At 42.3% G+C, this 27480-nt stretch overlaps 1 protein-coding gene across 2 annotated transcripts in view; it reads left to right on the top strand.

Moving 5' to 3' along the window:
- The window catches only part of DPYS (dihydropyrimidinase), an 80272-nt gene extending 54071 nt beyond the window's left edge, over positions 1 to 26201 (top strand). The window contains exons 8-10 of one of the 2 annotated variants that reach the window (XM_019467885.2): positions 13174 to 13381; positions 24132 to 24262; positions 25798 to 26201. In XM_019467885.2, the coding sequence (XP_019323430.1) occupies positions 13174 to 13381; positions 24132 to 24248 (325 nt within the window). In that variant the 3' untranslated portion in view covers positions 24249 to 24262; positions 25798 to 26201. The remainder of the gene's footprint in view (positions 1 to 13173; positions 13382 to 24131; positions 24263 to 25797) is intronic. The other variant, XM_019467887.2, reaches the window with a different exon arrangement.
- The last annotated feature ends 1279 nt before the right edge of the window (positions 26202 to 27480 follow it).

Below are 27480 nucleotides of genomic sequence, written 5' to 3'. Positions count from 1 at the left end.
GGAAAAAAGCTTAGAGAAATCAACCATAGCCTCAGAATTCCAGTTTGTTTTGTCAGTCACTGCTTATACATATCCTCCTCTGCACATTGAATTTGTAACTGGCATGTCAACGAGGCACAATTGTAACTGCAATTTCAGTGGGAACCCCTTAGATGTCACATGGCACAGAGCTGTTCAGTATTTTTGAATGTCTGACTTCTCAAGGAAAGTCTCTCTCTCTAATGACTTTGTGTTAGGCCCTTTATCCAGGTTTCATACACTTGAATAACTTTGACAGTTTTCACTTTCATTTTTCTGCTACTTTAAATCTAGATTTGGGATTATTTCTATGGGCCAGATTACTGACAGCAGAGTTATTGTATCAGAGTGTATGTGCTTTTAAGGGCTTTCTGCATATGTGGTTACCACCTCATAGTTCCTCACCAGCTCCGGATACAATCTTTTTTTCCCTTTGCTTCTTGTTATTTTTGCAAGTAAAAATTATTACCTTTCAGCTACAAATTGCATATTTTTGAGCACTAGGAAAGTTGAATGCTTTTTCATGTGTATTAGTCATTGCTTTTTTTTTTCTTATAGAGAAATGTCTGTTCATGCCCTTTGTTCATTTTTCTTTTGGTAAAGTTATATTATTTGTCTCTTTATTTAAATGGTCTGTCATATTTCTTGCAAACTCCCCAAAGTTCTTTTGAGGAATAAATGCTGTGTTTATGGGGAAGTGTTTCATGGAAACTGTAAAGCATTGTGTGTTGTGTGTGTGTGTGTGTGTGTGTATTATTGTTATTAAAAAGTTGACCTTGTTCGTATGTTAGAATCACATTTATAACAAGCAGGTCCTTGCACATTCAGAAATAGGCATGACAAGGAGTGTGAGCGCCATTCAGGTGAGGATTTCTGTTTTCTTCCCTGCTGCATCCCCATGGCCTAGAACAGTACATGACATGGAATCAATCAATAAATTGGTAATCAGTAGATACATGTTGGGAATCAATTAGTATGCAGGTAATAAATAAATTTATGTTAAACGGGTGAATATAAGAGAAACACAAAGATGGAAAGGGATTTTCTACATTGTTCCACCACGATGACTTCTTCATTTCCTTTTCTTTTTTGCCTCAAACCAGAGTGAATAGAACTGTAGACATGTTGGTAGGTCAGAACTTTGAAATAGTGGCCTCACAGTTCTGGGCTTATGAAACTCATTTCTTAGAACCTAACTTTAGGTATGGTAGCATTGTAAGCCTAATTAGCAATTCTTACCTCATTTACTTAAGTGATAAACCAGAGACAAGAAGAGCTTAATGACCCAAGTATGGCTTTCAGCAATATGACAAAAGACCCCGGCTGTTGTTTTGTTTTTCATATGAGAGCATTTTTAGTTCCTAAATACATGGAACCTCTGAGTCCTCACGTGATTCATTTGTTGTTTTCTGGCACCTATGGGAATTAATTGTACACAAAGTCTAAAAGAAAACATGACCGTATTCCTTAAAATTGATTCATTCTTTGGGTGACTATTTTGGGGGAAGCATTTTGCATAGAAATTTATGCTGCTGAGTATAATCTCATGTATAGACATATATTCAACTACCCACCCAAGAGTCTGGTACCATATTCTTTCATACAGTTTTTCCGTTCTGTTTTTAACCCTAATTATCCTACTTCACATTGCGTTTTCCTTTCAAAGTGCTTTAGTATTTCTGGAAGAAGATGGTGTAAAATCTCATATAAATGTGGGTTTCATTCAAGGCCTGGGTCCTGGATGGATCTCTTACAGTGAGAGGCAATATATAGTGGTTAAGTGAGAGGCAATATATAGTATTTGACTCTTACTTATGATATTATGTGAGCTACTCAGCTTTCCTGGGCCTCAATTTCTTCATTTATAAACCAGGTATTAAAAACAGCTTGCTTCTACAGGGCTGTAAGGAGGATTAAGTGAAATAATCTATGAAAAGATGCTAGCATATGGTTTGACGTGTAAGCGTGCAGTAAATAGAAGCTGCGTTATTTATCATCACCATACTCACCATAGATGACTTGGCCATGACTCCTAGCCACTGAGGCGCTATCAGTAGATGTAAGAAGACCCGATGAAAATGTCAAAGGTGAATGCTTTCGGATAGCAAAAAGGAAAAGAGATCCTGGCAAGAAACTATCCCGGAAGTAACCCACCCAAGATACATCAGTCAGGGCTCAAACAGAGAAGTAGGACCACCTGGAGATAGATATAGACACAGATACTTGTACAAACACACCAATGCACATATAGGCATATGTGTATAAGGATGTGTATGTGTGTGTATATATACATATGCACACATACATATACAGATAGATATGGACATTCACCACATGCACGTACAATACATGTATGTATATATAATTTGACCTTCCACAGTTGTAGGAGCTGGTTGGACAGTGTCTCAAGGCTGCTGTCTTTGTGTCTGATGCTGGAGCCTGAAGTCCAGAGGGCAGGCCATTTGTGAGGGCCAGATGGGGTAAAGCAGGCAGAGCAATGACAGGATGGAGCCATAGTAGGAGCTGGGCCCCGCGGGGAGGATGGAGTGAAACCATCCTGTTCTCGTGACCTCCGCCCTTGGCAGTGTGGTGTGCAGGTCTGCCTTTGGTCATAGGACTGGACACACAGGAGTCAGAGCTGCTGAAAGAAGATCCAAGTGGGTGCAGCTATGGTGGCACCTCATGCCGGGAGAGGAGCCTGCAGATAACCAGAGCTGCAAGGTGGTTTCTGCTTCAGTTCCATCCCTGTCCTGTGAGGCCTAGATGCCATTGTCAGTGTGAGTATCTGTTTCAAGGTGAAGACACTGAGGTTTAAAAAGGTTAGTTATTTGCCCCAAATCGTACAGCTGGAAAGGGCAGAGCTGGGATTCAGAGCAGGCCTGGTTGACTCAAGTCCAATCTCTTAAGCACTGCAAAGCTCCAGCCTCCTGAGAGGGCAGGGAAGGGAAGGGCACTGCAGCCTAGAGGTGAGTCTTGGCCTCTGGAGTCAGACCTCCTGGCTTCAAAATGTGGCTTCTCCACAGAATGGCAGTGTAACCTGGGCCGAGTTGCCTGACCTCGGTTTGCTTCAATTTCCTCCTTGGTTTGCTTCGGTTTCCTCATCTGTCAAACAGGCATCCTGGGAATGTTAGCAGTTCTTACCCCGGTGTGCTCCAGTCAGAAGGTTTGGGTGTGCCTGCAGCAGCAGAGAGCTGGTCAGGCCCTCCTGGGGTGCCAGTGGTCCCTGCCTCCTTACTGGCTGAGTTTGCCCTTAGGCGTGCTGGGTGTTGCGGCTGAGTCTGTTTCACTGGCTGCCTTGCCCCAGCTTCCCAGTATCATCACCGCCTTGCATTCTGAGCCTCTCGCCTGCTCCAGGGGACAGAGATGACATTGTAGTGATGACATTAGCCCTGGAGCCTGCCTCTGTGACCCGACAGTGCTTCCTAGAAAACAGGTGCCTTTTGGGTCGGGCCACGTTTGAACTATACAACCTCATTGCCAATTGGGACTCTGGGGCTGTGCTTCTCACTCTGGCAGCACTTCCAAAGTCCTCTATTCTCGGAGGGTCGTTGGACTGCTGGCGTGCACCATGGCTGAACTAGATGATTGATTAGCTGCCGCCATGTTCTGGCCCAGATGGAAGGCAGATGATGTCTGTTACAATTCCAAGTGTTCTGATACATTTTAATGAGTGAAGAAACGTAGTGCTTTCCTCCTCTGATCAGGGGAGTGGTCACTGATGGCCTGGGGTGTGGGAGAGAGAGACGAGTGGGGGATCAGCCTGCTTGTGTTTTATTTCTGGCCTCGCCACTTCTCAGGAAAGTTCCTCACCTCTCAGTCTCCATTTCCTCATCTGGTCAACAAGGATAATAACATGGGTTGTTGAGAGATTAAGTGAGGCAGTGTGCATGGAAGTACCTGGAATACAGCAGATGCTTAATGGGCAGTGATGAAATCTGGAACTTGCTGGGATGGTCACTGGCGTCGCTCTGCCCCACAACTCTTGGGTCATGTTTCTGTCTTCCTTTACACTCTCTTAATTATTTCTTTGTTTTTATTTTTTGCCCCTCCTTTTCTCTCTCCCTCTCTCTTTCTCTCTCTCTTGGCCTCTCATCTTTTTTTTTTTTTTTGTAGCTCTCTCCCTTGCCAAGGTTTTAGGTCTTGCAAATCTTTCAAGGGCCTGGTGTTTTGTTTGTTGTTGTTGTTGTTGTTGTCGTCACTGGAGGCATTTAGAGGAGGGGTCGGCAAACTCCTTTTATAAAGGGTCACAGAGCAAATGTTTTAGGCTTCATGGGCCAGAGGGTCTCTGTTTCCACTATTCAATTCTGCCATTGTAGTACAAAAGCAGCCACAGATAATACACAAATGAATGAACATGGCTGTGTTCCAATAAAACTTTATTTACAAAAACAGACCGTGGGCCTGATTTGACCTGCAAGTTATAATTTTCCAACCTCTGATTCAGACTTTTGGAGATTAAGACTCCTCTCACTGAACACTGATGTCCTCTGATGGACATTCTAGACCTCCAGTTCACACAATGACAACTGAGGAAGACTTTGGTAACTCATTGACTCTTGGTCCGTATTTTTCCACAGCACAGTCTTACACAGTGAATCAAGAAATGATGGAAAAGATGACTTTGTTATTGACAACTGAATGACACTCAAGTCTAGAACATTCTAAAGAAATTCCATTTAGACAGTTGGATCATAAGTAGCTCCATCAATTCAAAAGCAGTCAAGGTTAAGTAAAACTTGCTGGCCGCAGCAGAAATAGATAAGCATAGTGCTGGTACCATGCTCTCTGCAGTTATTGACTGATTGTCTCAGGCCACTTCCAAAAGAGCTTGTAGACCCTGCACTGTGGTTAAAACGAGCTGCTTTCCATCATTAATGGGAAGCCTTTTTACTCCACAGACCTAAGTTCCAGACCTGCCTTGGCCATACACTAGCTGGGTCGTAGGCAATGTAACCTCTTCCACACTCAGTTTTTCTTACCCATAAAACAGGGATAATAATAAATATGTCAATATCATAGCCTTACTGTGAGGATTAAATGAAATGATGCTTTCTACGTCTATCACAGAGTAAAAAGTCCATCAGTATCTGTTATGGTTATTGTGAGATCATGTGTTTGACAAGTTTGGCATTTCTGAGAGCCCCTAATTGAAATGACTCAGGAATAGAATCATGCAACATTATGCTTGCCTCATCACCTTCCCAGAAATCCTGGAGGCCAGGCTGCCCTTCTTCAGATTGCAGAGCTGGAAATTCTCTCTGACTCTTGCCAGGGTATCACCCAGGTCTGTGGCAGCCTGCCTTCACGGTGTTCTCACCTAGCCACAGCTTTTGCCTCCCTTCTTCCCGAACACACCTCACTCTCCGTTGTCAAGCAGTGATTTTCCAGTGTCAAACTATATTTCATCTTCCCGTGTTTATGCTTCCTACCTCTTTTTATTCCCCTCGATAGGGATGGAGGGAAAATAGGTCATCTTCCTTTAAAAAAAAAAAAAAAAAGAGTAAGTTTAAAAGTCCCCCAGACATTTCGCTTACCCAGCCTTCTCTTTTCCATCCCTTTGGAGAACTCAGCTGTCTTTTCTCTATATTCCAGGCATTCCTTTCTCTCCCTAAAATATAGCATTACAGCTGAACATCATAAGCACCGGGCCTACTCTGACTTTTCAAGAAGGATATTGTGTGAATTGTAGCCAGTATATTCCTGCGTAGAAAACCAACATCTTGTTTCTGCCCAGGTTGTGCCCATAGATAGTCTGTCAAACAATGTCATCAGGCAAGGGCAAGGCAACTTCCCAGCATGGGGACAATGTAATTACAAGCCCATGTCCACACACCACCCCAGAAAGTTATTTTTAACTCTGACCAATATGTTAGGCCAACAGCCTTGCTTGCAAAAGCTAATAATCATATCTCACCTATAAGCATGTATCTGTTTAATATTCATGGAACATACATCCTAGAATCATGCTAGCTTTTGCTGATTCACATTCAGTTCCTGTTCCTTTAAGACACTAAATTATTTTCAGTTGCCCACCTTCTGAAAACTAGTGTATAGGACATGAAATATTTATGTTAAGTAATAATATAGAAATTTACTAATAAGTTATTTTCAGATAAACAAATGTGTATATAAAATGCCTTCTATTTGCTCAGTGCTGTGCGAGACATAGGAGGTGAAAGATGTGATACCTACTTCCAAGGTCAACTTTCCAGTGTCCAAATTCAGTCTCTCTAACCACGATCCACACCACCATTTGTGACCTATACAATATAACTTCAAAGACAAAATAGCAGGGCTACCTTGTGGGTTTATTTCTTTAAGTCAATGTTGGGGAGTTTTTGTGAACTTGCATTAAATGTCTTGTCATCCATTGAGCACCAATACAGTTCCAAGTTATTGTCCAATTTAGATTTAATAACGTGGCTGAAGCAATTCCCATTTTCTCTTCTGTGGGAGGCAGGTGGAAAAGTCTGAATAGAGGGTGGAAGATTGATGGGTGCAGTGAGCAGCAATTTTGCTTAATAATGACAATGTACTTGAAGTAGCACCATTTAGCATTTCCAGAGATGTGGCTGCTTTGCCCCCCATTTATATAACTTGTCAGGTCCAAGAAATTGACAGAAGAGGTAGTTTGAAATAGACAGTTGGAACACATGTCAAAAAAATATCTTCTATGGTGATCACATTGAGAATGACCAGCCAATTTTGGTTTAAGAACTTTTTTAATAGCATACTGAATCCCTTGCTGCTAAATGGAAAACAAACTAAGAATCATCAGGATGTATGGAACGAGTTGCTTCTCATTTGTTTTCTGGTTGATGAAAAAATGCTTTCGTTGATTGCCCGCTGTCTAGGTGGCTTCCCATAAAGCTTTCAAGGGCAATATTGTCTAGAGGCTAAGACCTCAACGTTTTATCTCACCTGACCTACATGAACTGTGCAGTGTGGGGTGAATTATATAAACCTTTTTGCATCTCATCTTCCTCACTTAATTGCACGGGAGTAGTAATAGCACTTACTTCACAGTGTTGAGATTTAACGATGATTATTCTTTCATGTGATACATGAGGTGTCATATAACCCAATGTAAAGAGATGAGGTGTATTTTTAAAGAAGCCGCCAAGCGACCTGATGAGACTTTTAAAAACTTTTTTGGGCTCTCATGGTGACCTGATAAGAATGCACTCGTGCCACAGACAGAATGGCTGAGTTGGAGAAAATGTAACAAAATAAACAAGTCATTTCTCTGGGGCCAAGAAGACCCACGTTGCTCTCAGAAATTCTCTTCCTCTCCAGTGTTCTCTCTGAATGCACATCGACAGGGCTGCAGTCTCCTGCAGGCTTTGCTTCAGTGATTTTCTCATCTATAACCGCACGCGGCTCTTTGATAGAAAGCTATTTGCAAAGGGACAGAATGTTTTTCTGCAGCTGTGATGTGAGTGGTATCAAAGTTATTGACTAAGTTGGAAAATAGCTTAATGTTATCTTCAGGGCTTCTGCTTCCCTGTCGGCTTGAGCCTTGGAGATGTGTATAATTGGGAGTCAGTAAGACAACCTTGACACCCCTCTGCAGAGAGACGTGCCCTTTGATACAGGCTCAAAGCGAGCTTAACAAAGAGCAGCTTTTCCCTCGGGGCAGAGTGACCACTGAGAACACCCTTCCTGTGAATCTGCTAATGAAGAGGCAAAGGCCCAGGAACCCCATCCTCCCTTACCAGCTGGGAAGGTTTTAATCATTCCTACCCTTCCTGTCACCACCCAGACAGGACAACAGCCTAGCCATCCAATCAGTAATTACAGAGAAGAGATTTCTCACAAATGCTAGTCTCCTGAGCTACCTGGCATATTGTTAAATTTGAAAAAATATTTGATGATAAATCTTGCAGCTCTTTGGTTTTGCTTACAAATGGAATCAGAGCATCGTCCCACATCTGCATCTGTTCTGCAGACACATTTGGTTGAACGTAGCTTCTAGGTTCCTTCTGAATCACAGAATTTTTTAACTTTGCCTCGGAGATATCCATGAGCTCTTTGTTAAGGGAATTACTCTCCAAGGGACAAAGTCTTTATCAGTTGGAATCTTTGGCTGCAAATCATAGTGACCAACTTGCTGTCACTTAAGCAAAGGCACACTCTGTGGAAAGGCTATGAGGAGCTTACAGACCAAAAGAACAGTCAATGCTGAGGGCTCTGCAAGGGTGGAGCCCAGGGCAGCCTTGGACAGCCTGTAGCATGAATTGGTTTGCCATCAGGATTGTACCCACCAATCACTTTTAATTTTTGTGGTCACTCTGCCAATGATTCAGGTTACTAGGAAACAGAAGGCAATTGCCCATCCCTTGGTTAGGTAAGAACAGGGCACCATATCTAACTGTCTTACCAGATTATCTCTAATGAGGGAGAGAGATGGCTTAAAGAAAAATGGGGGTGCTGACACCAGAGGAAGGGAGAATGAAAGCCAAGGGACAAAATTACAGTGCTTGCTACCCTGCATTTCTCAGGACGGGATTATTTGTGTGGCCCACTTAAGAGCCAAATGCACCTCCAACTTCCATGACCCCTGCTCCAATTTATCTCACAGTGTTGCTGAACCTTACAACGATGATGAATGAGTCCATTGACTCAATCTCTCTTTTAGCCAGAGTCTGGGTACCTCCATTCTTGCTTTCTTCCAAAATGGTCTCTCAGTGTTCCACGCACTGCCAGCCCACCAGGTGACATGAGATCCGCCAGCTTTGTAAGGGAGGATAAATGAGTCTGACTTTGTCTTTCACACCTGGGCTTGGGCTGCATCTGAGGGAGCCCCTTTGAGCAACTTATGAAAACCTAGGGAATATTTCATTATTTTTCCGTAAAGTTCTAGGATGAATGGGTCTGCTCCTGTGTCTTGCAGGGCAGTGGCCTGAGTTAGACTTGAAGAGACAGTGCTTAATGCTCACCTCTGCTCAGGATCTGTTACAGAGATAAGACCTGAAGGGCAGTTGGGCTCAGGCTTCATGCTCAAGAAAGGCCTCAGTTTTATACTTTTGAGATTACCACAAACGATTTTTCTAAAAGTCCCAGAAATACACTGCAAATATTGAAAGAAAAAGATGTATCTGGCGAAGTTCTTACTGCAACCAGGAGAAATCTACTCTAGATAGTTAAACAAAAGGGAAACGTATTAAGGGACACTGAGTGGCTCAGAGAATCTCCAGAAGGACCAGAGGACCAGGCTAAGAGGCTATACAACCAGGACCAATGCTCTAGGCCTACCACAGGGCAAGAGAGAGCCACGGTGCTGCCCCTGGGCACAGTTCCCATGGATGGCTTCAATGAAACAAGGTTGGACTCTGCTGCTAAACTTCTGTCACAGCTGGCCCTAAAAGCAGGATTTATCTGTCTCCACCCTCACCAACATGAGTTCCTGTGACACCTGCATCCTGAGTCAGCAGCTCGCATGCAAAGTCTGGTGCTGGGGCACTATTTTGGAGGAGACAAGGTCTCATAACTGGGCCCCAGCTGCAAAGGAGGCTGGGAAGGCATGTTCTTGGCTTTTGCCTTAACAGAAGGTCTCTGCCTTTAAGGGAGCATGTTCAAAGGAACAACAGGTATCCTCGCAAAGGCAATTGTGTGACTTGGAACTTGTGTTCATTCCATCAATGGACCACATCTCCCATACTGCACTGGTGGTGAATAGATTTTAGATACATTTTGTAATAATTTTATAAATCTTGTGATGATATTGAATTCTATTTTTCTTTAAAACAATGAAATATTGAAATGCACCGCAATTTTTTTAACATTCTTATGGCAGCATTACAAATATACCAGTATTCTTAAGTGAGAGTTATTCTGTCCTGTTAGAGGTTCATTCATTATCAAACTGAGTGACCCTTGGGCAAGCTCTCACACAGCTCTAATCCAGCATTATCAACAGGGATGTGGGGTGACAACAGTTACCTGTGAATTTATAACTGTCGGTAATATTGGCATCGCTAAATATTGCTAGGTATGGATGAGCAAGCGTTTCATATGACTTGATAAGATGCAATTAACAATGATAATTATAACAATTTACCTTATGCATTTATTTATGTATTGCTAATGAACTGGTACAGCTCACCAGAAATGTTAAGTAAACAATGAAACTCTGGGATTAGATGTTTCTATCTCATGTAATGTGGTGCTCTATTTCCAAAACACAGTCACGTCCTAGAGGTTGGTGGAGGCAGGAAATAAAACACACAGAAGGAAAATCGTGGCGATTCTTTTTGGTCATTTCATACATATTTATTAAGCACCTACTGTGTGCTGGGGATGAAACGACATGGACTCAGTCTTAAAGTGTGCACTAAGTAGGAAGAGAGGGTCTTGTCAAGAGATCATTGGATCATTTAGCATTCAGATAGGGCTAAGCCACAGAGGAAGATACTTGGTTTTGCTGGGGGTCATCGGGGTCAGGATTCTTTTCCCACCGCCACCCTCCACCACCTGCTTTATTGAAATGTAATCGACATGGCACCGGGATTCTTGAGTGGAGTCTTAGGGAAGGGAGGGGAACAGATGTGAACAGGGAGGAGGGTAATCAGAGTGATGAGAACTGCATGCATCAAGATCCATAAGTGTGAAAGTTCCTAAAAGACTGGAGAATTGCAGCTCTGGCTGGAAGGCAAGAGTTGGGCGAGGACTGACACCCTGTCAGACACCTTCCGATGTATAAGTGGAAGCACATTCTTTTTGCTGCTGGTGATACTGCCTAGAATTTACATTTTGTGTTAATTGCACCTCATTTACATAATGCCTTATTATAAAGAATCACTTAGATGCTGCCTAATTGTCTTCTTTCTCTTAGAACCCTTGAGAAAGTCAAGGTCATGATCTTTATTTGTCTGAGGCAGAGAAATCTGATTTGACATTTTGCTGTCACAGACCTTTTGCTTTCATATTTGTTTCTTTTTTTTGCATATTCATTTATTCCCAGCCCACAAAAACACTTTACTTTGTGTATTTCCTTTTGTATTTGTCTACCTGCATATGTATTTTCCTTGTAGATATAATATACATGCTTTGTATAACTTTTTCCCATTTATTATTATGTAATTATCATTTTATTTGCTTCCCTATCATATTCTTAATTGTAGGCTTTCATAGATGCCCAATAGTCCACCAGATAGTCATTAGAAAATTGTTATGCTTCAGATTTTGAATAGTTTAGGCAGTACTGCAATGACAGTCTTTGTGTATAGAGCTTATTTCTTCTCTTAGATTATTTCCCTAAGAGCGTCAGTAATTTTTAATTTCCCATCGGGAAAATAGACTTTTATGATTTAGGGCTTCCCCTTTTTTGCCTCCCATTCTTGTATTTCAGGAACCATTTCAGCATGAATTTTTATGCATTTTACTTCCTCCATTTAGTAGACTTACTAATGCATTCGTCCAGACATTTTTATGTAACATTTTACAAAGCAAGCCGGAGAGTTTCTGCCATCAGTGTAACTGATACTCAGGAAACCACAGCCCAGACAGACTATGGAAGTATCACAAAGAGACTGTGATGGTCGTAAAAACACTTTAACCTGCAGGTTTGAAGCTCCTTTATATTGTTCCTTAGATTTATCTTGAGTTTGTATCTTTCATCACCAACTCATAACTCATCATAACTCATCCTGTTCTTAGTAACCCTTTAAATATTTTATTCATTTTCCTATTTCCTATCAAACATCACTATTTGATCAGTAGCCCCCCTCCTCCTTAGTGTTTGAAATTATTGTTACTGTGTTTGTATCTACCTCTTATTCATTGTGATCTTTTCAACTTTTCTATCAGTCAGTTGGTTCTTAAGGCCCCTCTTTGTGGACAGTGGTGAGGAGTGTATGAAGGTAACAGGGGAAACAAAGAGGGCTGTAGGAGGTGTTGGGTCGTCCAGATGAGAGATGATGGTGGCATGGGACTTGGGTGGGAACAGTGGAGAGCTACCAAAGCGTGCAGGTTTGGGATTTCTTTATTTATTTTTGGGGAGGTAGAACCAATAGGCTTAATGATATCTTGAGGGAGGAGGAAAGGCAGATGGTAGTATCATTTACTGAGTTGAGAAATTCAAGGGAGAACCAAACTTGAGTGGGAGTGTTGTGGGAGACATTGAAAATCAAGAATTCTGTTTGGACATGTTAGGGTTGGAAACCATTCCAACCATAGGGTTGGAAACCCAATATCCAGGCCAGCACCATCTCGTTCATTTCTAGGGTGGCAGCACACAAAAGCTCTGAATCTCCGAGCTCCATCCTTCCAGATTAGGGTTGGGGGAGCCTTGGGCTACTGTTCCTTCGACCCAGCCTTGGGGATTTTAGCAAAGAACTTCTCTCAATCCATCTTGAGAGGGCTTATAGAGACTTGTACAGAATTCAGATGATGCTCATGTTATTCACTGCTGCCAGATCACTCCCCCCACCCCCGCCCCTTTCCACCAAATGAGATTTAGGGAAGAAGTCACTCAACTTTCAAGGATCCAGCCTGGAAGTCATCGATCATATTGTATAAGATTGAACGTACTAATAAACTACTAAGAATAATGATGAATATACAAATAGATGACATAGACCCTGCTAAGTGATTATATTCTAACATGCTTTGTTATTTTTATCATCTCAAATTTTTCAAGTTTTGCCTCAGACAAGGGAAAGAAATTCCAGATACAATTTTCCTTGATAACGACCAAGTTCAATTTGACAACCACCAATTTCTGATTCCGTCTGGGAAAGGAGGGACAGGGATGGGATTTGGGGAGTGGGAATGAAGAAGCCTCAGATGCATCTGCCAAAAGTTACACTTCTGTAAAGCTGGGTGGGTACTGAATCAGTGTGTTCATCAGACTCATGCGTGTTGTAAAAATTAATTTAAAAATCTAACCGTGAGAGACAATATCTTCCTTTCACCCACTTCATCCTCATTAATCACCATAAGGAGTGATCTATTGGGTTTTTCTCTCAGAAAATGTAATTACTTTGTAATGAAATGTTAATGCTATGTTCTATTCTTGAAGTCGCTTGTTCAAATGATAAAGCTTAATATGGCTTAATAGAGTTGCTAAATTTTCTTCTAAAGTCATTCTTTGAATATTGTATATTTGTCAGGTGAGCTGGTGATGATGTGGAGGGTCTTTGTCTTTACAAACAGGACTATTTCGGCAAGAACTCATCATCAGACTGTTAACTTCAATATCTTCGAGGGCATGGTTTGCCACGGGGTGCCCCTTGTGACCATTTCCAGAGGCAAAGTGGTGTATGAAGCTGGAGTTCTTAGTGTCACAGCAGGAGATGGAAAGTTTATTCCTCGCAAACCATTTGCTGAGTATATTTACAAACGGATCAAGCAGCGAGACCAGGTGAGTTGTGCAGAAATAGGTTATTACCGGGGGCTGAACCATCACCTGTTTCTGGATGTTGTTTTTGGCGTTTTCACATATGCTCGCCTTAACACATTCTTGGGAGTCAGGATTGAGAGGAGAGGTTCCAGCTAAATTCCAGTTTTCTAAGAGAAAATCATTATTGGATGTATGCATTTTCCCTTGAAGATAGGTGTATCTACCAAGGGTTTCCTCATGGACCAAGTCACTTTTCCCCAGGCAGATTCAGGGTCTCTGGGGAGTTTTGGCAATTGCGTTAGTCGGCGTCCTCTAGGAAGCAGATACTCATGTTTTTATTAGGGGTAACACCTGTGTGAGAAGATTGGAAGGAGTCAGAAAGTGCTGGGAGAGCCTTCAGACTGAAATTCAAGTCTGACTCTGGTGAAGGACTGAGAAAAAAGAAAGGAAGCATCCTAGTCTACCATTCAATCTAAGATAGGTTGAGCAAGGCCTTGGGCAGCCCTTGAACCAAGTCTCCTGTCAACCAGCTACATGGCATGCTGTCATTGGCTGGGAGCAGCTATGGGAGGCGTGGCCTGTGTGCAAAATGGAGGTGGAGTTTGGAGCTCAGCAATGAATGGTGCTTAGCAATGAATGGTGCTTCAAAAAATTACACTCCTTATAGTAGAATGTATGAAAGCTCATTTTAATGGCCATGAGAGCAGTGGTGGAGTTTTGAGCAGGTAGATCTAAATATGAATTCTACCTTGCCCTTCCATTTCCTAGCTATGTGGCCAACAGCAAGATCTCTCATCCTTCTGCTCAGTTGTCTGATCTAGAGAAAGGCAACATTTCCTCCTTAACAAATTGCTAAGACTGAAATAAGAGTTTTAAATATAAGGCACATAGTATGGGTCAAATGTTAGTTCTGTCTCTTTGTTTTCCTCTTTTGATGACCAAATCTATGACAAAGTTTCCCTAAATCTTTGTTTGTAATAAATGTATAAAAGAAACATTTGTTCTTAATGTATCATGGGTTTTTATACCTCTGTTTACTTTACACTGTTTTAAAAATTCATTTTACTAAATACACTAACATGTCAGAAGACTTCAAATGAAAACCATATAAATTGCTAGACTTGGGTTGTCAGGGAGGCAACCTGTGCCCTCGACCCCACGTGAGGACAATAGGCCATGGCTGGATGCCCGAGATCTTCTAAGACTGCCTTTCTGGTTTTTACTCAGTAGGCTTCACTCACTGTGTTCCTCATCTGACCTAGAGACAGTAGAGTTTGAAACCCTTGGATCAATTCTAAGGCTTCTCTCTCTTCTTTCCATTTTAAAATATATTTCTATTTTTCCAAAGTTCTCTGGCTGTTTTTCAATGCATTCCATTTGGATCATGTAGTCTGTTTGATTTTTCCTCTTATGTCTTGTGAGAAATTTTTTATTTGTGGATTCTCAGAGTCCCTTATACAAGATTCATCCTGTTTTGTTTGGTGTTTTTCTTTTAACACTTCCTAAAGCTTTGATTAAGTAAACAGGCACTCTAGAATGTTTTAAATTCTCAGGGTGCCATAGTTCTTTATATACTGTATTTTAGTCAAAATGTTTAAGATTACAGTTCATTTTGCTAGGGTTAATTTGTAAATGTTGACATTGACAGGTACCAGGTAGATAGTGACTGTAAGAATCCCCTGTGTTTCTGACCACGTGTGTGATAGATAATAGCAATACTAACATTTACTGATGCTAACTGAATGCAAGTCAGGGCATGAGTTCTTTCACTGTAAAATTCTGTGAGGGAAGGAACTATTATTTTCCCCCATTTTAAAGATTAGGAAACAAGCTTTAGAAATTTAGACACTGATCCATGTCATACAGCTCGTATATGGCAGGGCCAGAACATAAACTCTGGTTGTCTGACTCCAAAAACTGTACAGGTGAGCAATGAACGATATTGTAAATCATAAAGATTGAGTTAAATGAGTTAATGGGAGACAAATGATTCAGCATTTGGTTTAGAAAACAATAGTCTCTCAAAAACTAATCTGAATTGGAGACATTGTTGGCGGCTAATGCATTCACGAAGCTGTAATAGTAATCCAAGGTATAAGCAGAAAGGGATTGGGTTAGGGAACCATAAGGAGCCAGAATCAGCAGAACTGGGTGATAGGTTAGGTCACATGTGAATTGGATTCAAGACAGCATCAGTGCCAATGCTCTCCAACAGGGGCGCTAGACTAACAGGGAACGCCTGATAGACTGTATTTAAATGGCTGACGTTACCTAAGTTGTCTTCTCGTAGAGAAAATGTTTGAGGCAGCAGAGATCACCAAATGACTGGCGTCATCAATTATCCTTTCCAAATTGTCATTTTAGGGTTTGTTGGCAAAATTCTTATCAACTTCCCTTTTCAAGAGTTCACTTTGTTTGTGAGTCATCTTAGTTTCTTAATATTTTCTTCTGATATCACCAACTTTTTTTTCCTCTTTTTAAAAATTTTTATTGTTTATTTATTTTTGAAACACAGAGAGATGGAGCGTGAGTGGGGGAAGGGCAGAGAGAAAGGGAGACCCAGAATCGGAAGCAGGCTCCAGGCTCTGAGCTGTCAGCACAGAGCCCGATGCAGGGCTTGAACCCACAGACTGTGAGATTCATGACCTGAGCTGGAGTGGGGTGCTGAACCTACTGAACCACCCAGGCACCCCTGATATCACCAACTTTTAAGGCATTCAAGGGCATTATTGTTTTTGCAGTAACAATAGGTGATAGCTGTTATCATTATTGTCATGTGCTGTTCTGAGCACTTACTATCTGCCAGGCACTGTACTAGATGGTTTACAGTCATTATTTTACTCAACCTGCATAACAAGTCATATGGTAGATATTATCAACCTCATTTTACAAAATAGAAAGCTGAGTCTCAGCAAGATTAAATAACTTCCCTGTGATAAGCAGTAAGTAAACGTAAGAGCCAGGATTTGTAACATGGCCTTTCTGATTCCCGCTGTATCATGGGACCTCCATACATCAAGAAAAGAGAAGAAAGTGATTGTGAAACTCAAAGTGTGGGGAAACTCATTATTTTGGAAAACGGTGGTGTGGGAAAAATATCAAAGAAAATGGATAAAATGAGGTTTGAAGGCTGCCTGGAGACATTTCAAACATTTTTTTCTCTCCATGAAGCAAAGATAATTTCATAGAAGAAAAATATCACACTAAGGTTAATAAAGAGAGTTGTTAGGCATTCTAGTTTTAAATTGACATTAGGTTATTAGAGCTCTTGCTTTGGTTTCCATTTAAAATATTCTGGTTATTTTTGTAAGGATAGGAGTTTGAAGGCAAGCAGAAAAGTAAGAAAAGGAATCCCTTACCCTTCTGTGGTAGAGACACATCAGCGTTTGCCTGCTCCATAACTTGGCTGACTTGGCTGGAGTGTTGGTTCCTTAAGGACACCATCGTATATTCTCATGCCCAGTACTTGGTACATAGTAAGAATTTGATGCATAAACAAACTGCAGGGGCATCTGGAGGGCTCGGTGGGTTAAGCATCCCACTTCGGCTCAGGTCATGATCTTGCGGTTCATGAGTTTGAGCCCTGCATCGGGCTCTGTGCTGACAGTTTGGAACCCGCTTCAGATCCTCTTTCTCCCTCTGTTTCTGCCCCTCCCCCACTCATGCTCTGTCTCTCTCTGTAAAAAATAAACATTAAAAAATTTTTAAAAATAAAAAAAAACTGCAAATAGAAAGAGCAAAGACTATAGTTTTAGAAGTCTTAGAAAAAATTTTAAATCAACTTACCCAGGAGATTGCCCCCTGACTCATCCCAAATTGTGGAATTATCTGTGAGCTTGATTCTTGTCCATGAGTTTATTACTTAACAAAAGTTACCAGCATCATGCCAGGCACCTACCACTGTTATCAGATACAGTAAGGAATTTCAAAGGAAAGAAACAACATTTTTATCCAATTTGACAGCTTTTGGGAATTGTTTCTTTATTTATTTTAACATTTAAGCAGCTGATCCTTAAGGGAAAAAAATTTAAATCAGAAGATGAGGCATCAAACTATTTGATAAATATAACATAATAAAATATATATTACAGTATTTTATAAAAAGTCACTTAAGTGACTCTTGGGGGATGAAGGAAGGAGAAAAAAAAAAAAGAGTAACAAAACTTAGATGTTCAAGAGCATCTGGAAAGAATAAAATCAACTTACATACTGTTAATTCCTTACCCCAAAAAATATAGCTCGTGAAACTCAAATGAATTACTTTTTCTAGAATTTTTTGTGTGTTTAGACTTGTAATTTTCACCCAAATTTGGAAGTACAGAGTTGCTTTAAGTCATCTCTTTTTCTCTTTTTTCAGTATTAAGCAACCCAATCTATTCTGGGAAATCAGGGTCACATTGCATTTTATAGAGAAACAGGAATAGCTTCACGGAGCAATGCATGGCTTCAGAGTTGTGCCAAAGCTTTGAAACTTTTAAAGCCTTGCAACAATAAGCATAATTTGCCTTTTAGATAAGATAAAATTGAATGGATGGCTGATCTGGTCCTTGAAATGAGTGTTCTCCACTTCTGAAGGAACAGTTTGTCAACGTCTTTCTCAATGTGGTAGCTCAGAGAAAATAATTTAAGGGATGTCGGTAACTGTCACGTATCCTCATTTCCTCAGATTGATTGTTAATAATAATCAAAGGTGATACCTCCGTTGGAGTCGGCTCATTTTGGTTCATGAGAGACATTTGTGTGTGCCTCTTCCCAGCTCCTCATTCAGTGACGTCACTTCAGTAGCCTGAAATCTGCTGTGGTGGGAGCATTTACACCCCAGAAATAGGCAGGTGCTATAAATCAGGGCTTTGGGGGGGCTGCTGAGAAAAGGGAAGGCAGCGCTGGTTGTTGACATTGACCAGTGCACCACTGTATACGGGGACTTCCTAAATACTCTCTTTTTGCGCTTTAACCACTCAGCATTTATTCAATAAATATTTATTGATAACCAATTATGTGCCTGGCATAGTTTAATCCTTACAACCTTCTGAGGCAAGTAGTGGTATTCCAATTTTATAAAGTAAGAAACTGAGGCATTTTTTTAAGTTTATTTACTTATTTTGAGAGAGGCTGAGACAACATGAGCGGAGGAGGGGCAGAAAGAGAGAGAGAGGGAGAGAATTCCAAGCATGCTCTGCACTATGAGTGCAGAGCCCGACATGGGGCTTGAACTCACAAAACCATGAGATCATGACCTAAACCGAAATCAAGAGTTTGACCCTTAACTGACTGAGCCACAAGGTGTCCCAGAATCAGAGGCTTAAGGAGGTCACATAGCTACTAAGTGGCCGCCTTAGAACCCAGACCCAGATTTTTCTACCTCCAAAGCCAATCCCCTTAGCCTCTATTGCTGCAGTGTACTGATCAGGAAGTTTACTCCCCCCACACACACAAAGCCACCTGCCCCCATCCTCAGAATGTCACCCCACTAGTCTGCCTTCCTGTACATGGCGTTCACTTACCCTCAGGCTGGCAAACTTATTACCAGAGGAACCATCCCTGAAATGAGAGGGCCCAGCTTTGTCACATTGTCCTTGAGAAATAGCTCAGCAGATATGTTGAAGGTTAAAAGGAAATAATTGGTGGATTGCAAAAGATTTTCAAAATGCAGGTTTTCACTGTTACAGGTCATCTCTAATGAACCTAGGGGTTCTTCGTGCCCTAGGGATTCACAGCCCTGAAGGGCTCAGTTCATTGTGTGCTGAGTGTTCACCAGACAGGCATGGACTTCATTTGCTGCTCATTTGGACTGCTAAGTATTGGATCAGTACCTGCTGTTTGGAATCTGGAAATTCTGTTGTCTCAACTGATATTTTAGTTTCTTAGTCTCCATGTTTGGCATGGTATCAAAACTTCCTCTGGGGCCCAGGATTCTTCTCCGTTGGTCTTCCTAGTCTCAGAAAAGCTAGCATCCCAGCACACAACTCTCTGCAAACAATACAATTACATTTTCTATCAACTTACAACTTCCTGTTTCCCCTGGTCAGCTAACCAAAAAGCATTTCTGCAATTACCTGGGTATAATAATGATGATTGCGATTCATATTTATTCATAGTGCTGCACATTGTGATATAGTTCTCTTTTTTGTCTATTAACTCATCATAATGACAGTCATCATTAAATGCTGTAAACCTTGAACTTTACCAACGCAAGCACCAGCACCCTGCCAGACGAGGTGCCATCTGTGATCCCTATATTACCTAAGAGAGCCTCTCACACAGTTTTACACTCGAGCCACTTTATTGGATTGTGATATCATCAGGATGGAAAGATCTGGTGGTGGGTGAAATCATTGGATTTTGACCCACCTGTACTGAGGGGAACAGATGCCACAACCCAGTTCACCCCTCTGAAGGTGCGTTCTCAGGACACTAGTCTCACACTAGTTTCTCTCTCTCTCTCTCTTTCTCTCTCTCTCTCTCTCTCTCTCTTTAGGACACTAGTCTCTTGAGGTGCACCTTGAGAAAGGTGTCACATAATTTTAGATAATGCTGCTCTCAGACTGATTCTATTGCCCAATATCATACAAAAGTTCTAAGAAGTCCTACAGTTGAGAAACCTTTCATTTAACAAATATTTCTCGAGCACCAGGTACTATCCTAGGCCCTGGGGATACAGGCGTAATATAACACCAGTGTTCATTCTCAAAGACCTTAAATCCTATTTCCGTTTCACCTACAGTTCCTTGTGCCTAAGTCCCAATTTTGCTGGAGACCCTTATTACATCCCCCTGCGATGAGGTCTATTAGCCACTTGAACAAAGGAGTCTGGAGATTAGGAGAGATCAGGGCTGCAATTAAAATTTGGGAATCGCAACATGTAGATTTAAAACCATAAGTCTGAGGCCACCGAGAAGAAGAAAGGAGGCTTCAGATGGAGCTCTGGGACTGCCAACCTTCAGAGGTTGAGGAGCAGAGGAGCCAGCAAAAGAGCCTGAGAAAGGGGCCGGTGAGGTAGGAAGAAAACCAGGAGAACATGGAGGAGAGAAGGCAAGCAGAGAAGAGACCTGCCCTCTTTGTTCAATCCAGAGCCCTCTGCTTCTTTGTCCGGCTCTTCCATAAATATCCGCGAAGAATTGGGTATGGGTTTAGCTGGGAGACTCAGGGCGGAGTCCGTGTTAATCACTGTACTCATCTGAGATCCTAGGGAACGAAACCCACTTTATTTTGGACCCCACCACTTAGGGTAACCCATGAGCATGACACATTGGTCTCACCAGACGCTAGGGGCCATGTCAGGGCAGGGCACTTCACACTTCAGATGGAGATCTGTTATTGTCACTAGAGAGAAGTAACAAGAGTTGTAGGTTGGGTCTACTGAGAAAACACATGTGCAACTGAACTTCTGAATAACACAGTGACGGCTTGAGATTTTGCAGGACGAGTGCCATCACTCTCTGTTTTGTCGCAGTGAATATCTACTGAGGTTCTGAAATAGACGGAGTGCAATGCCAGGGGCAATAGGCAGTACAAAGATGAACAAGATGTGGGGCTAGCATTAAAGAGTTTATGTAACCCACCTCTAAGGATAAGAAGATTTTACAAGGTGAGAGTACTGGGAGGCTTGGGACCAGAACTTGAATTGTCTTTGATTTCTGTCAAATCATCTATCAAAGCGGAAGGCTGTGAAGTGTGGAGCAGCAAAGCCTCCCCAGAAAGGGCCGGTTTGTCTCTGAGGCGGCGGCGTGGGCAGGGGTGGTTAATGCCCCACAGCAGTTCTGGCGGGAAATCATGCCCTGCCTACCCAGAGCCTCAGAGGCAGATACAGAGCAGGACCACGTGCAGATTAGACCTGGCCAGTCAGGTCAGAGATACACGGTGGCCACTGTGACCAGAGTGACCAGCAAGGCTACGAGGGGCCTAGTGGCACTGCTAGTGAAGTGACTGAGCAGCCAGAAGGTGGTTCGTGGACAACCAGGTGAGCCGAGGCCTGCCCACAGGAGACAGTCGGCCAAAGAGGAAGGGCAGCCTAGAGAACAGATAAACGGCGAAACACAGCAAAGGAGTGTGAGGGAAACGGAGTTACCCCAGGCCAGGATGACCCACACAAGGAGGAGACAAAGCTCAGATGGGGATCTCCTTCCCATCATACCCTGGGCAGAAATTGATCAACTGTGTATTGAGTACTTGTTATGGAAAAACAGAGCAGTACCCCAGCCCTGAATCTGCTGGAAGGGATAGATGAGTAAACAGATAATTACAGGAAACCATGGTAAACAGGGTGGTGGATGTGTCAGGGAGGGCTAAAGCATCCTGGACGGACAATCCTCTGGACTTGAGTGAGAGAAGATAAATCAGAGATATTTAGGCCAAGGAGGTGGTAATGCCAGCATGGGCAAGGTCTAGCCCTGGCGGGAGGATCTGGGAAGGACCCTGGTCATCTGTTGAGTCTCGTGATCCCCACCAAGTCTGCAGCTGGGGTCAGGGAAGGATCCTCCAAGGGACTGATCAGGTTGTGAAGCAAGCCCACCCCTGAATGAGGAGGACTGTGCCTGGGCGTGATGGCTCTGCTTAAATCACTGCTTTTAGCCACCCCTTCCCAGGAAGGAGTCCAGGAGAGACAAAAAAGTAATAGCTGAAAACCACAAGCAGTGAAGTTTCAAAGGAACTGTTGGGTGAAGAGGGAGACAGAGTGGGGCTGATGAAGGGCACGCAGCATGAAGGCAGGTGACACCAAGATCTGCCCACTTATGTCACTTTTTCCAGGGGATCTTAGCTGTGGAAAAGGCTGGCCACAGGTTTTACTGAGTGCCAGTGCTAACAGAAAAGAGAGAAAGGAAAGACCCTTCCGATTATAGGCAACATATGGACATGAATCCTGGTTTTCCTAGCTAGTTCTTTTTTTCAAAGTTTATTTATTTATTTTTGAGAGAAACAAAGAGCACACATACAAGTGGGGGAGGGGCAGGGAGAGAGGGAGAGAGAATCCAAAGCAGACTCCATGCTGTCAGTGCAGAGCCTGATGCAGGGCTTGAACCCACGAACCGTGTGATCATGACCTGAGCCAAAACCAAGTCGCTTAACCGACTGAGCCATCCAGGCACCCTGTTATTAGCCAGTTCTGATGATGCCCGTTAATTATGTTTAGTTCCCTTTACAGTCTCAGTCGTGTTTGGATTCAATTATATGGTCAGCCAAAGTTTAAGTGATACATCATACAGTCTGACTTGGAAAGTAAACCAGGAGAGGAAAAAACATGAAGACCTCCCTGAAAGGTCATAGAGTGGGACAGTAAGTAGATGTAATTTTCAGGTGTGGCTTAGCTCCAGGTAACACAAGGTCCAGGGGCTGGGTGGCAGAAATAGGAAGTTGGTCCTTCATTTCTTGGTGTCGATGTTCCTCAAGATGACAACAGGATCCAGGGCAAAGTAAAGGACAGAGATAGTCAAAATGAAAGTGCAGCAAAGCATCCAACCAGACACAGAAAACGGACAGAGGCTGGGACTGGTGAGCGGAGGGCAGGGGTCCCCCCCTCCCACCCCCTAAGTGCTCTGTGTGTACCCTGACACTACACTTCAAATGTCACAACTGTAGGGACTGTCTCTGTGTTGCTCTTTGTTTTGTCCTCTGTGCCTGGCAAAATATCTGGGACTGTGTGTGTTCAATAAATATCCATAAAATGAAGGAAGGTAACGCTTTGTATCTGGGAGATGGCTTTCATTCCCTCCGTTTCCTAGATGAGTGAGTAGGCTCATCTGGCCTTTATGGCAAAGCTAGAACTCAAACATAGGGCCGGTGTCTGGCAGAGCTCACATTGTTGATCACCACAGTATATTGGTTTTGGTGGTCAAAACAAGGCAAATGTTATTGGAGGGGGGATCTACATACTTATGTGTACACACATACTTATTTATTAAGAGCTTATTCTACACTAGGCATTATTCTAAATGATTTACTTATTTTTAATCCTCTCCCAACCATACCCAAAAGCCGGTGCTGTTACTATTCCCAGCTTAAACTGAGGCAGCAGGAATACAGTGTTCAGGAACATGCCCAAACAGTCTGGTTTCAGAGCCCATGCCCTTAATCACTGTGGCTTGCTGCCTCTTGACTTGCCAGTGAATTTGTGTCCATGTTTATAAACAGTGTGACTTATTTCTTGTGAATGCCTTTGTTTATCCAGTCCAGATTTCTAAACTCTGAGCAAGCACTGAATTAACTCAAGCTGAATCCAGCCGGCGGGTTCTGCTCTCAGCGGGCCACCCGAGAGGTGTAGTTAGAGATGTGAGATTCTGTGGACAGCCTGTTACACACAGGGGCAAGCGAGAAAATGAGAAAACACATACACAGATTGCTAGACTCAGAAGAAAATGCTCAGAGTCTTAGGAGAGGTACCACAAAGCGGTCTAGGAATATAGATGTCTAAGATTGAAATGAGAAGGAAAGGTAGAATGTCCGAAGGACCATGAGGTGGTTAATACAACCAGAAGGGTGTGGGGATGGGGTAGAGGCTCCAATTTAAGTTTCAGTGAAAGGACAATCAGAGCGTGCTTCCTGGGTCTTTGTTGGACACAGATTAGCGCCAGCAAAGAGTGGGGCACAGCTCAGGTACTTGAGGTTGCCAGGAACTTCAGTGAAAGGGCAAGGGGCGGGAGGCACATGAGAGGTCAATTAGCAAGATTCGTTTTGCTCTCGCTAAGATTCGTTTTGCTCATTAAGGGAGCTGCGCTTAGCTTTGAATTCAGGAAATCAGTAAACCACAAGAGGAAAATGAACTGTTCTGTTTCAGACTTGCACACCTACCCCTGTGGAGCGTGAACCCTACAAGGGAGAAGTCGTCACACTGAAAACTAGAGAGACAAAAGAAGACGCCGCAGCAGGGACCAGGAAACAGGCCCACCCCTGAGCTGGGTGCTGTGGGTAAGGGACGGTGGGCAGAGAAAGTATTCCTGCATGAAATCAGCAGCTCTGTCTTCATAAGCTTTTGAAGAGTCCAAGGTCAATGTCAAAGGCTTCAAAGTGACAAAAGACTCAAGGACAGGTTAGCCAAGGGAAGACTGATAAAAGACCTCTTAACACAGAACACTTAGTTGAGCCTGCAGATTGAAGAAGGCCTTGGTCTATTTCGAGATTTATTTTAGGAAACATTCAGCAAAGCCTTGAAGTATCAAATATGAGCAAGAGGCAAATAGACGGGTAGCATACAGAGGGACCTGTTAGTGAGGAAATTTGACACGTCTTAAAACAGTGTAATTTTGTGGCCAAAATTTATAAACTATTTAAATAGGATCTTATCTAGAAAACAAATCTTCGTATTGTAAATGCAATTATGTTCTAGAACTTAGAATGAATGAAAAAAATAAATCAAATGTTGCTTTTGGGTGTATAATTTTTCAGGAAAATTATTTGATAGTCTTTGATGTACTTTATTGCACACTTAATTCTTGGAATAGTATTGTAGATATGGTCATTTTGAAAAAATATTTCAGTGCTTCCTCAGTTTTCTCTTAGTCTTTTGATACCCAGATCTTTCTTTTTTTTCAAGTATCTATTATCACCATTCTTGTCAATTTCTTTCCTTCCTTCTTCCTTCCTCCCTCCCTTCTCTTCCCTTCCCTTCCTCTTCCTTCCTTTCTCCCTCTCTTTCCTTCCTTCCTTCCTCCCTCCCTCCGTCTCCCTTCCTCCTTTCTTTCCTCCCTCCCTCTCTCCCTCCCTCCCTTCCTTCCTTCCTTCCTTCCTTTCCTTCCTTCCCTCCTTTTCTTTCTTTCTTTCTTTCTTTCTTTCTTTCTTTCTTTCTTTCTTTCTTTCTTTCCTATTATTTTCTGATCCTGCTCTGGCAGCCTCTCTCCAACACCACTTCCACTGGCTTCATGAAATCTGCATGTTTTTGCCAGCTTTAAATTTTATTGGGCTCTAAAATTTTTTTTTTAATTTGTGATGTTTTTGGCTGTTTCAACACATAGTGATCTGCAAAAGACTTGTACGAGGCGTCGACATGGTAAACGGGGTTAGGTGTTTTGTGCTAATTGGGACACTGTCAAAGGACTACTTTTTATACATACCCACTTAGGAGTTGCACATTTTTACACTAGGACAACCTGTACTTCCCTAAACCCCATGACTTGAATCATGAGGTCCTGTGTACTCTGGGTTATATTCTCTTTATTATGGAGTGCTGTCTTTAACAATGCTATGCAGCCGAAGCTTCAAGTTTTTTGTCATTTCCTGACTATTGGAATTCTTTTTCCAATCCAGGAAGATTGTGTTAAAAATTCAGAGGAAGATTAGCAAGAGGGAGAGATTCTGTTGAATGCTATAACATGCTATTAACATCATTTATAGGAGCAGGATTTAGTGTTTACTTTGATTATAGCATTTCTTGGGGGTTAGGCTTGAGTTCTGCATCTCTTTATGAGGGAGAATGTTATACTGAGTTCCTTTTGTTCTGTTCAAAGGTAAAATCAGAGAAAAGAATTCTGCTGTTCCCATCACTGTTAAGTGTCGTCAGCCCGTGGAGAAACAGGCCTCATTTCAACTCCCCAAGATGCTTTTGAAAAAATAATCGCTCAAGGCCTCTTTGATTTCCTTTCAGAAGCAATTGCTGTCTTTCTCACTGTGACTTTGTTGCTGCGTAAGATGGAAGATATAAATGACTATTATTGTGATGGAAAGTCCATGTGAAAATTCATTGATGATACTTTAAAATGACATCTTTGCTTGTACTGGATTTCTTGCTTTGAAATTTTAAAAATCACTTTCTTGTTTAAGGTTGTTTTAATGGCTACCATTTGTTTAAAAATAGCAAACTCTGTGGTTTTACATCCTATTCTAATTAATAAACATTGAGATCTGCATTTTATATCCTGTTTTCTGGGTCATGTGTATCTTCTAACTTACAGGGTTGAGACCCTGAGAGGTTGGTTTCGATTCAAAAGCACAATTTCCTCTGTGACATCTGTTTCAGTAACTCCTGGAAATCGGATCCCTGAACAAACCTCATGTAATTAAATTGGATACTCAACCTTAGATTAAGTCTGAACCAAATTATCCAATCACACTGATGAGTGCAGGATTTGGAGGAATTAACAAGAATCAGCATGGCTGAAAGATGTTACAGTGATACCTTCCCTCCCCTATGCTTCCGGGTCTGTCCTGTGATCCTTCTGTGTATGCAGAGAAGCTGAGCTTCTATTTCTTCTCCTAAGTAACTAGGTCAAGAGGAATTTTTAAAACATGGAGTAAAATCAGGGCAATTATGCTCTCACTGCAGATACTTCTGCCCCTGACTTAACTTAGATCAGGAGTGTACCCACACCTTTGACAAAGGGTGATAGGAATCCAGTTTATCCAATTCTAATTTGTTTTGAACACACAGGAAAAAATGACGGTGAGCTACACCTGAAGAAGAATCATGGGTCTTTTTTGTCAGGGTAGAGGTACCTTAAAATATTTGATTAGTATTCTCCTCTGCTTTGGTTGACAATGGAAACCCCTCAATAAAATGTCTGAATCCTCTGAAAAGAAATAGTGAAATTGCTTTCTCACCTGGAAGCCAGCTCCCACTCATCCTTCAGTCTCCGGCCTAAATATCACCCCTTCTTAGAGGCTTTTTCAGATCCAACATGAGAGGTCACGTTGGGTCATACTCGTCCTTACCAGAGCCCGGCTTACGCCCAGTCACAGTGCCTGTGTCAATGTGCTATAATCACTGCTTTACATGACTTCTCCTCCCGGAAACTGAATGCTCATTCAGGGCAGGGCCTGTCCAGTTCAGATCATTTCCCCAGCATTTAACAGAGTGCCTAGAAATTGATGAGCATTCTATGCATATTTATTAATTTTTTAAATAAAGGAGGAAACGAAGGAGTTCCTGCTACGTTCCTCAATTGAGAGAGATGAAGTTAGTAAGAAGTCTGAACAAAATAGGGACAAACTTTGTGGAGTATTTTAGTCTATGGCCATACCACCATGAACGCACCCAATCTCGTCTGATCACGGAAGCTAAGCAGGGTCGGACCTGGTCAGTACCTGGATGGAGTATTTGAGTGTAAGCTTGCTTTAAATGAAGAGTACCTGGGGGCGGGGGGGGGGGGGGGGGTGCTGGGTGGCTCAGTCGTTGAGCATCCAACTTTGGCTCA

Source organism: Panthera pardus, unplaced genomic scaffold (assembly GCF_024362965.1).
Source record: "Panthera pardus isolate Hobbes unplaced genomic scaffold, ASM2436296v1 HiC_scaffold_7, whole genome shotgun sequence".
NCBI lineage: Eukaryota > Metazoa > Chordata > Mammalia > Carnivora > Felidae > Panthera > Panthera pardus.
The sequence above is the reverse complement of the archived record's forward strand: the minus strand, read 5'-3'. Positions and strand labels throughout refer to the sequence as shown.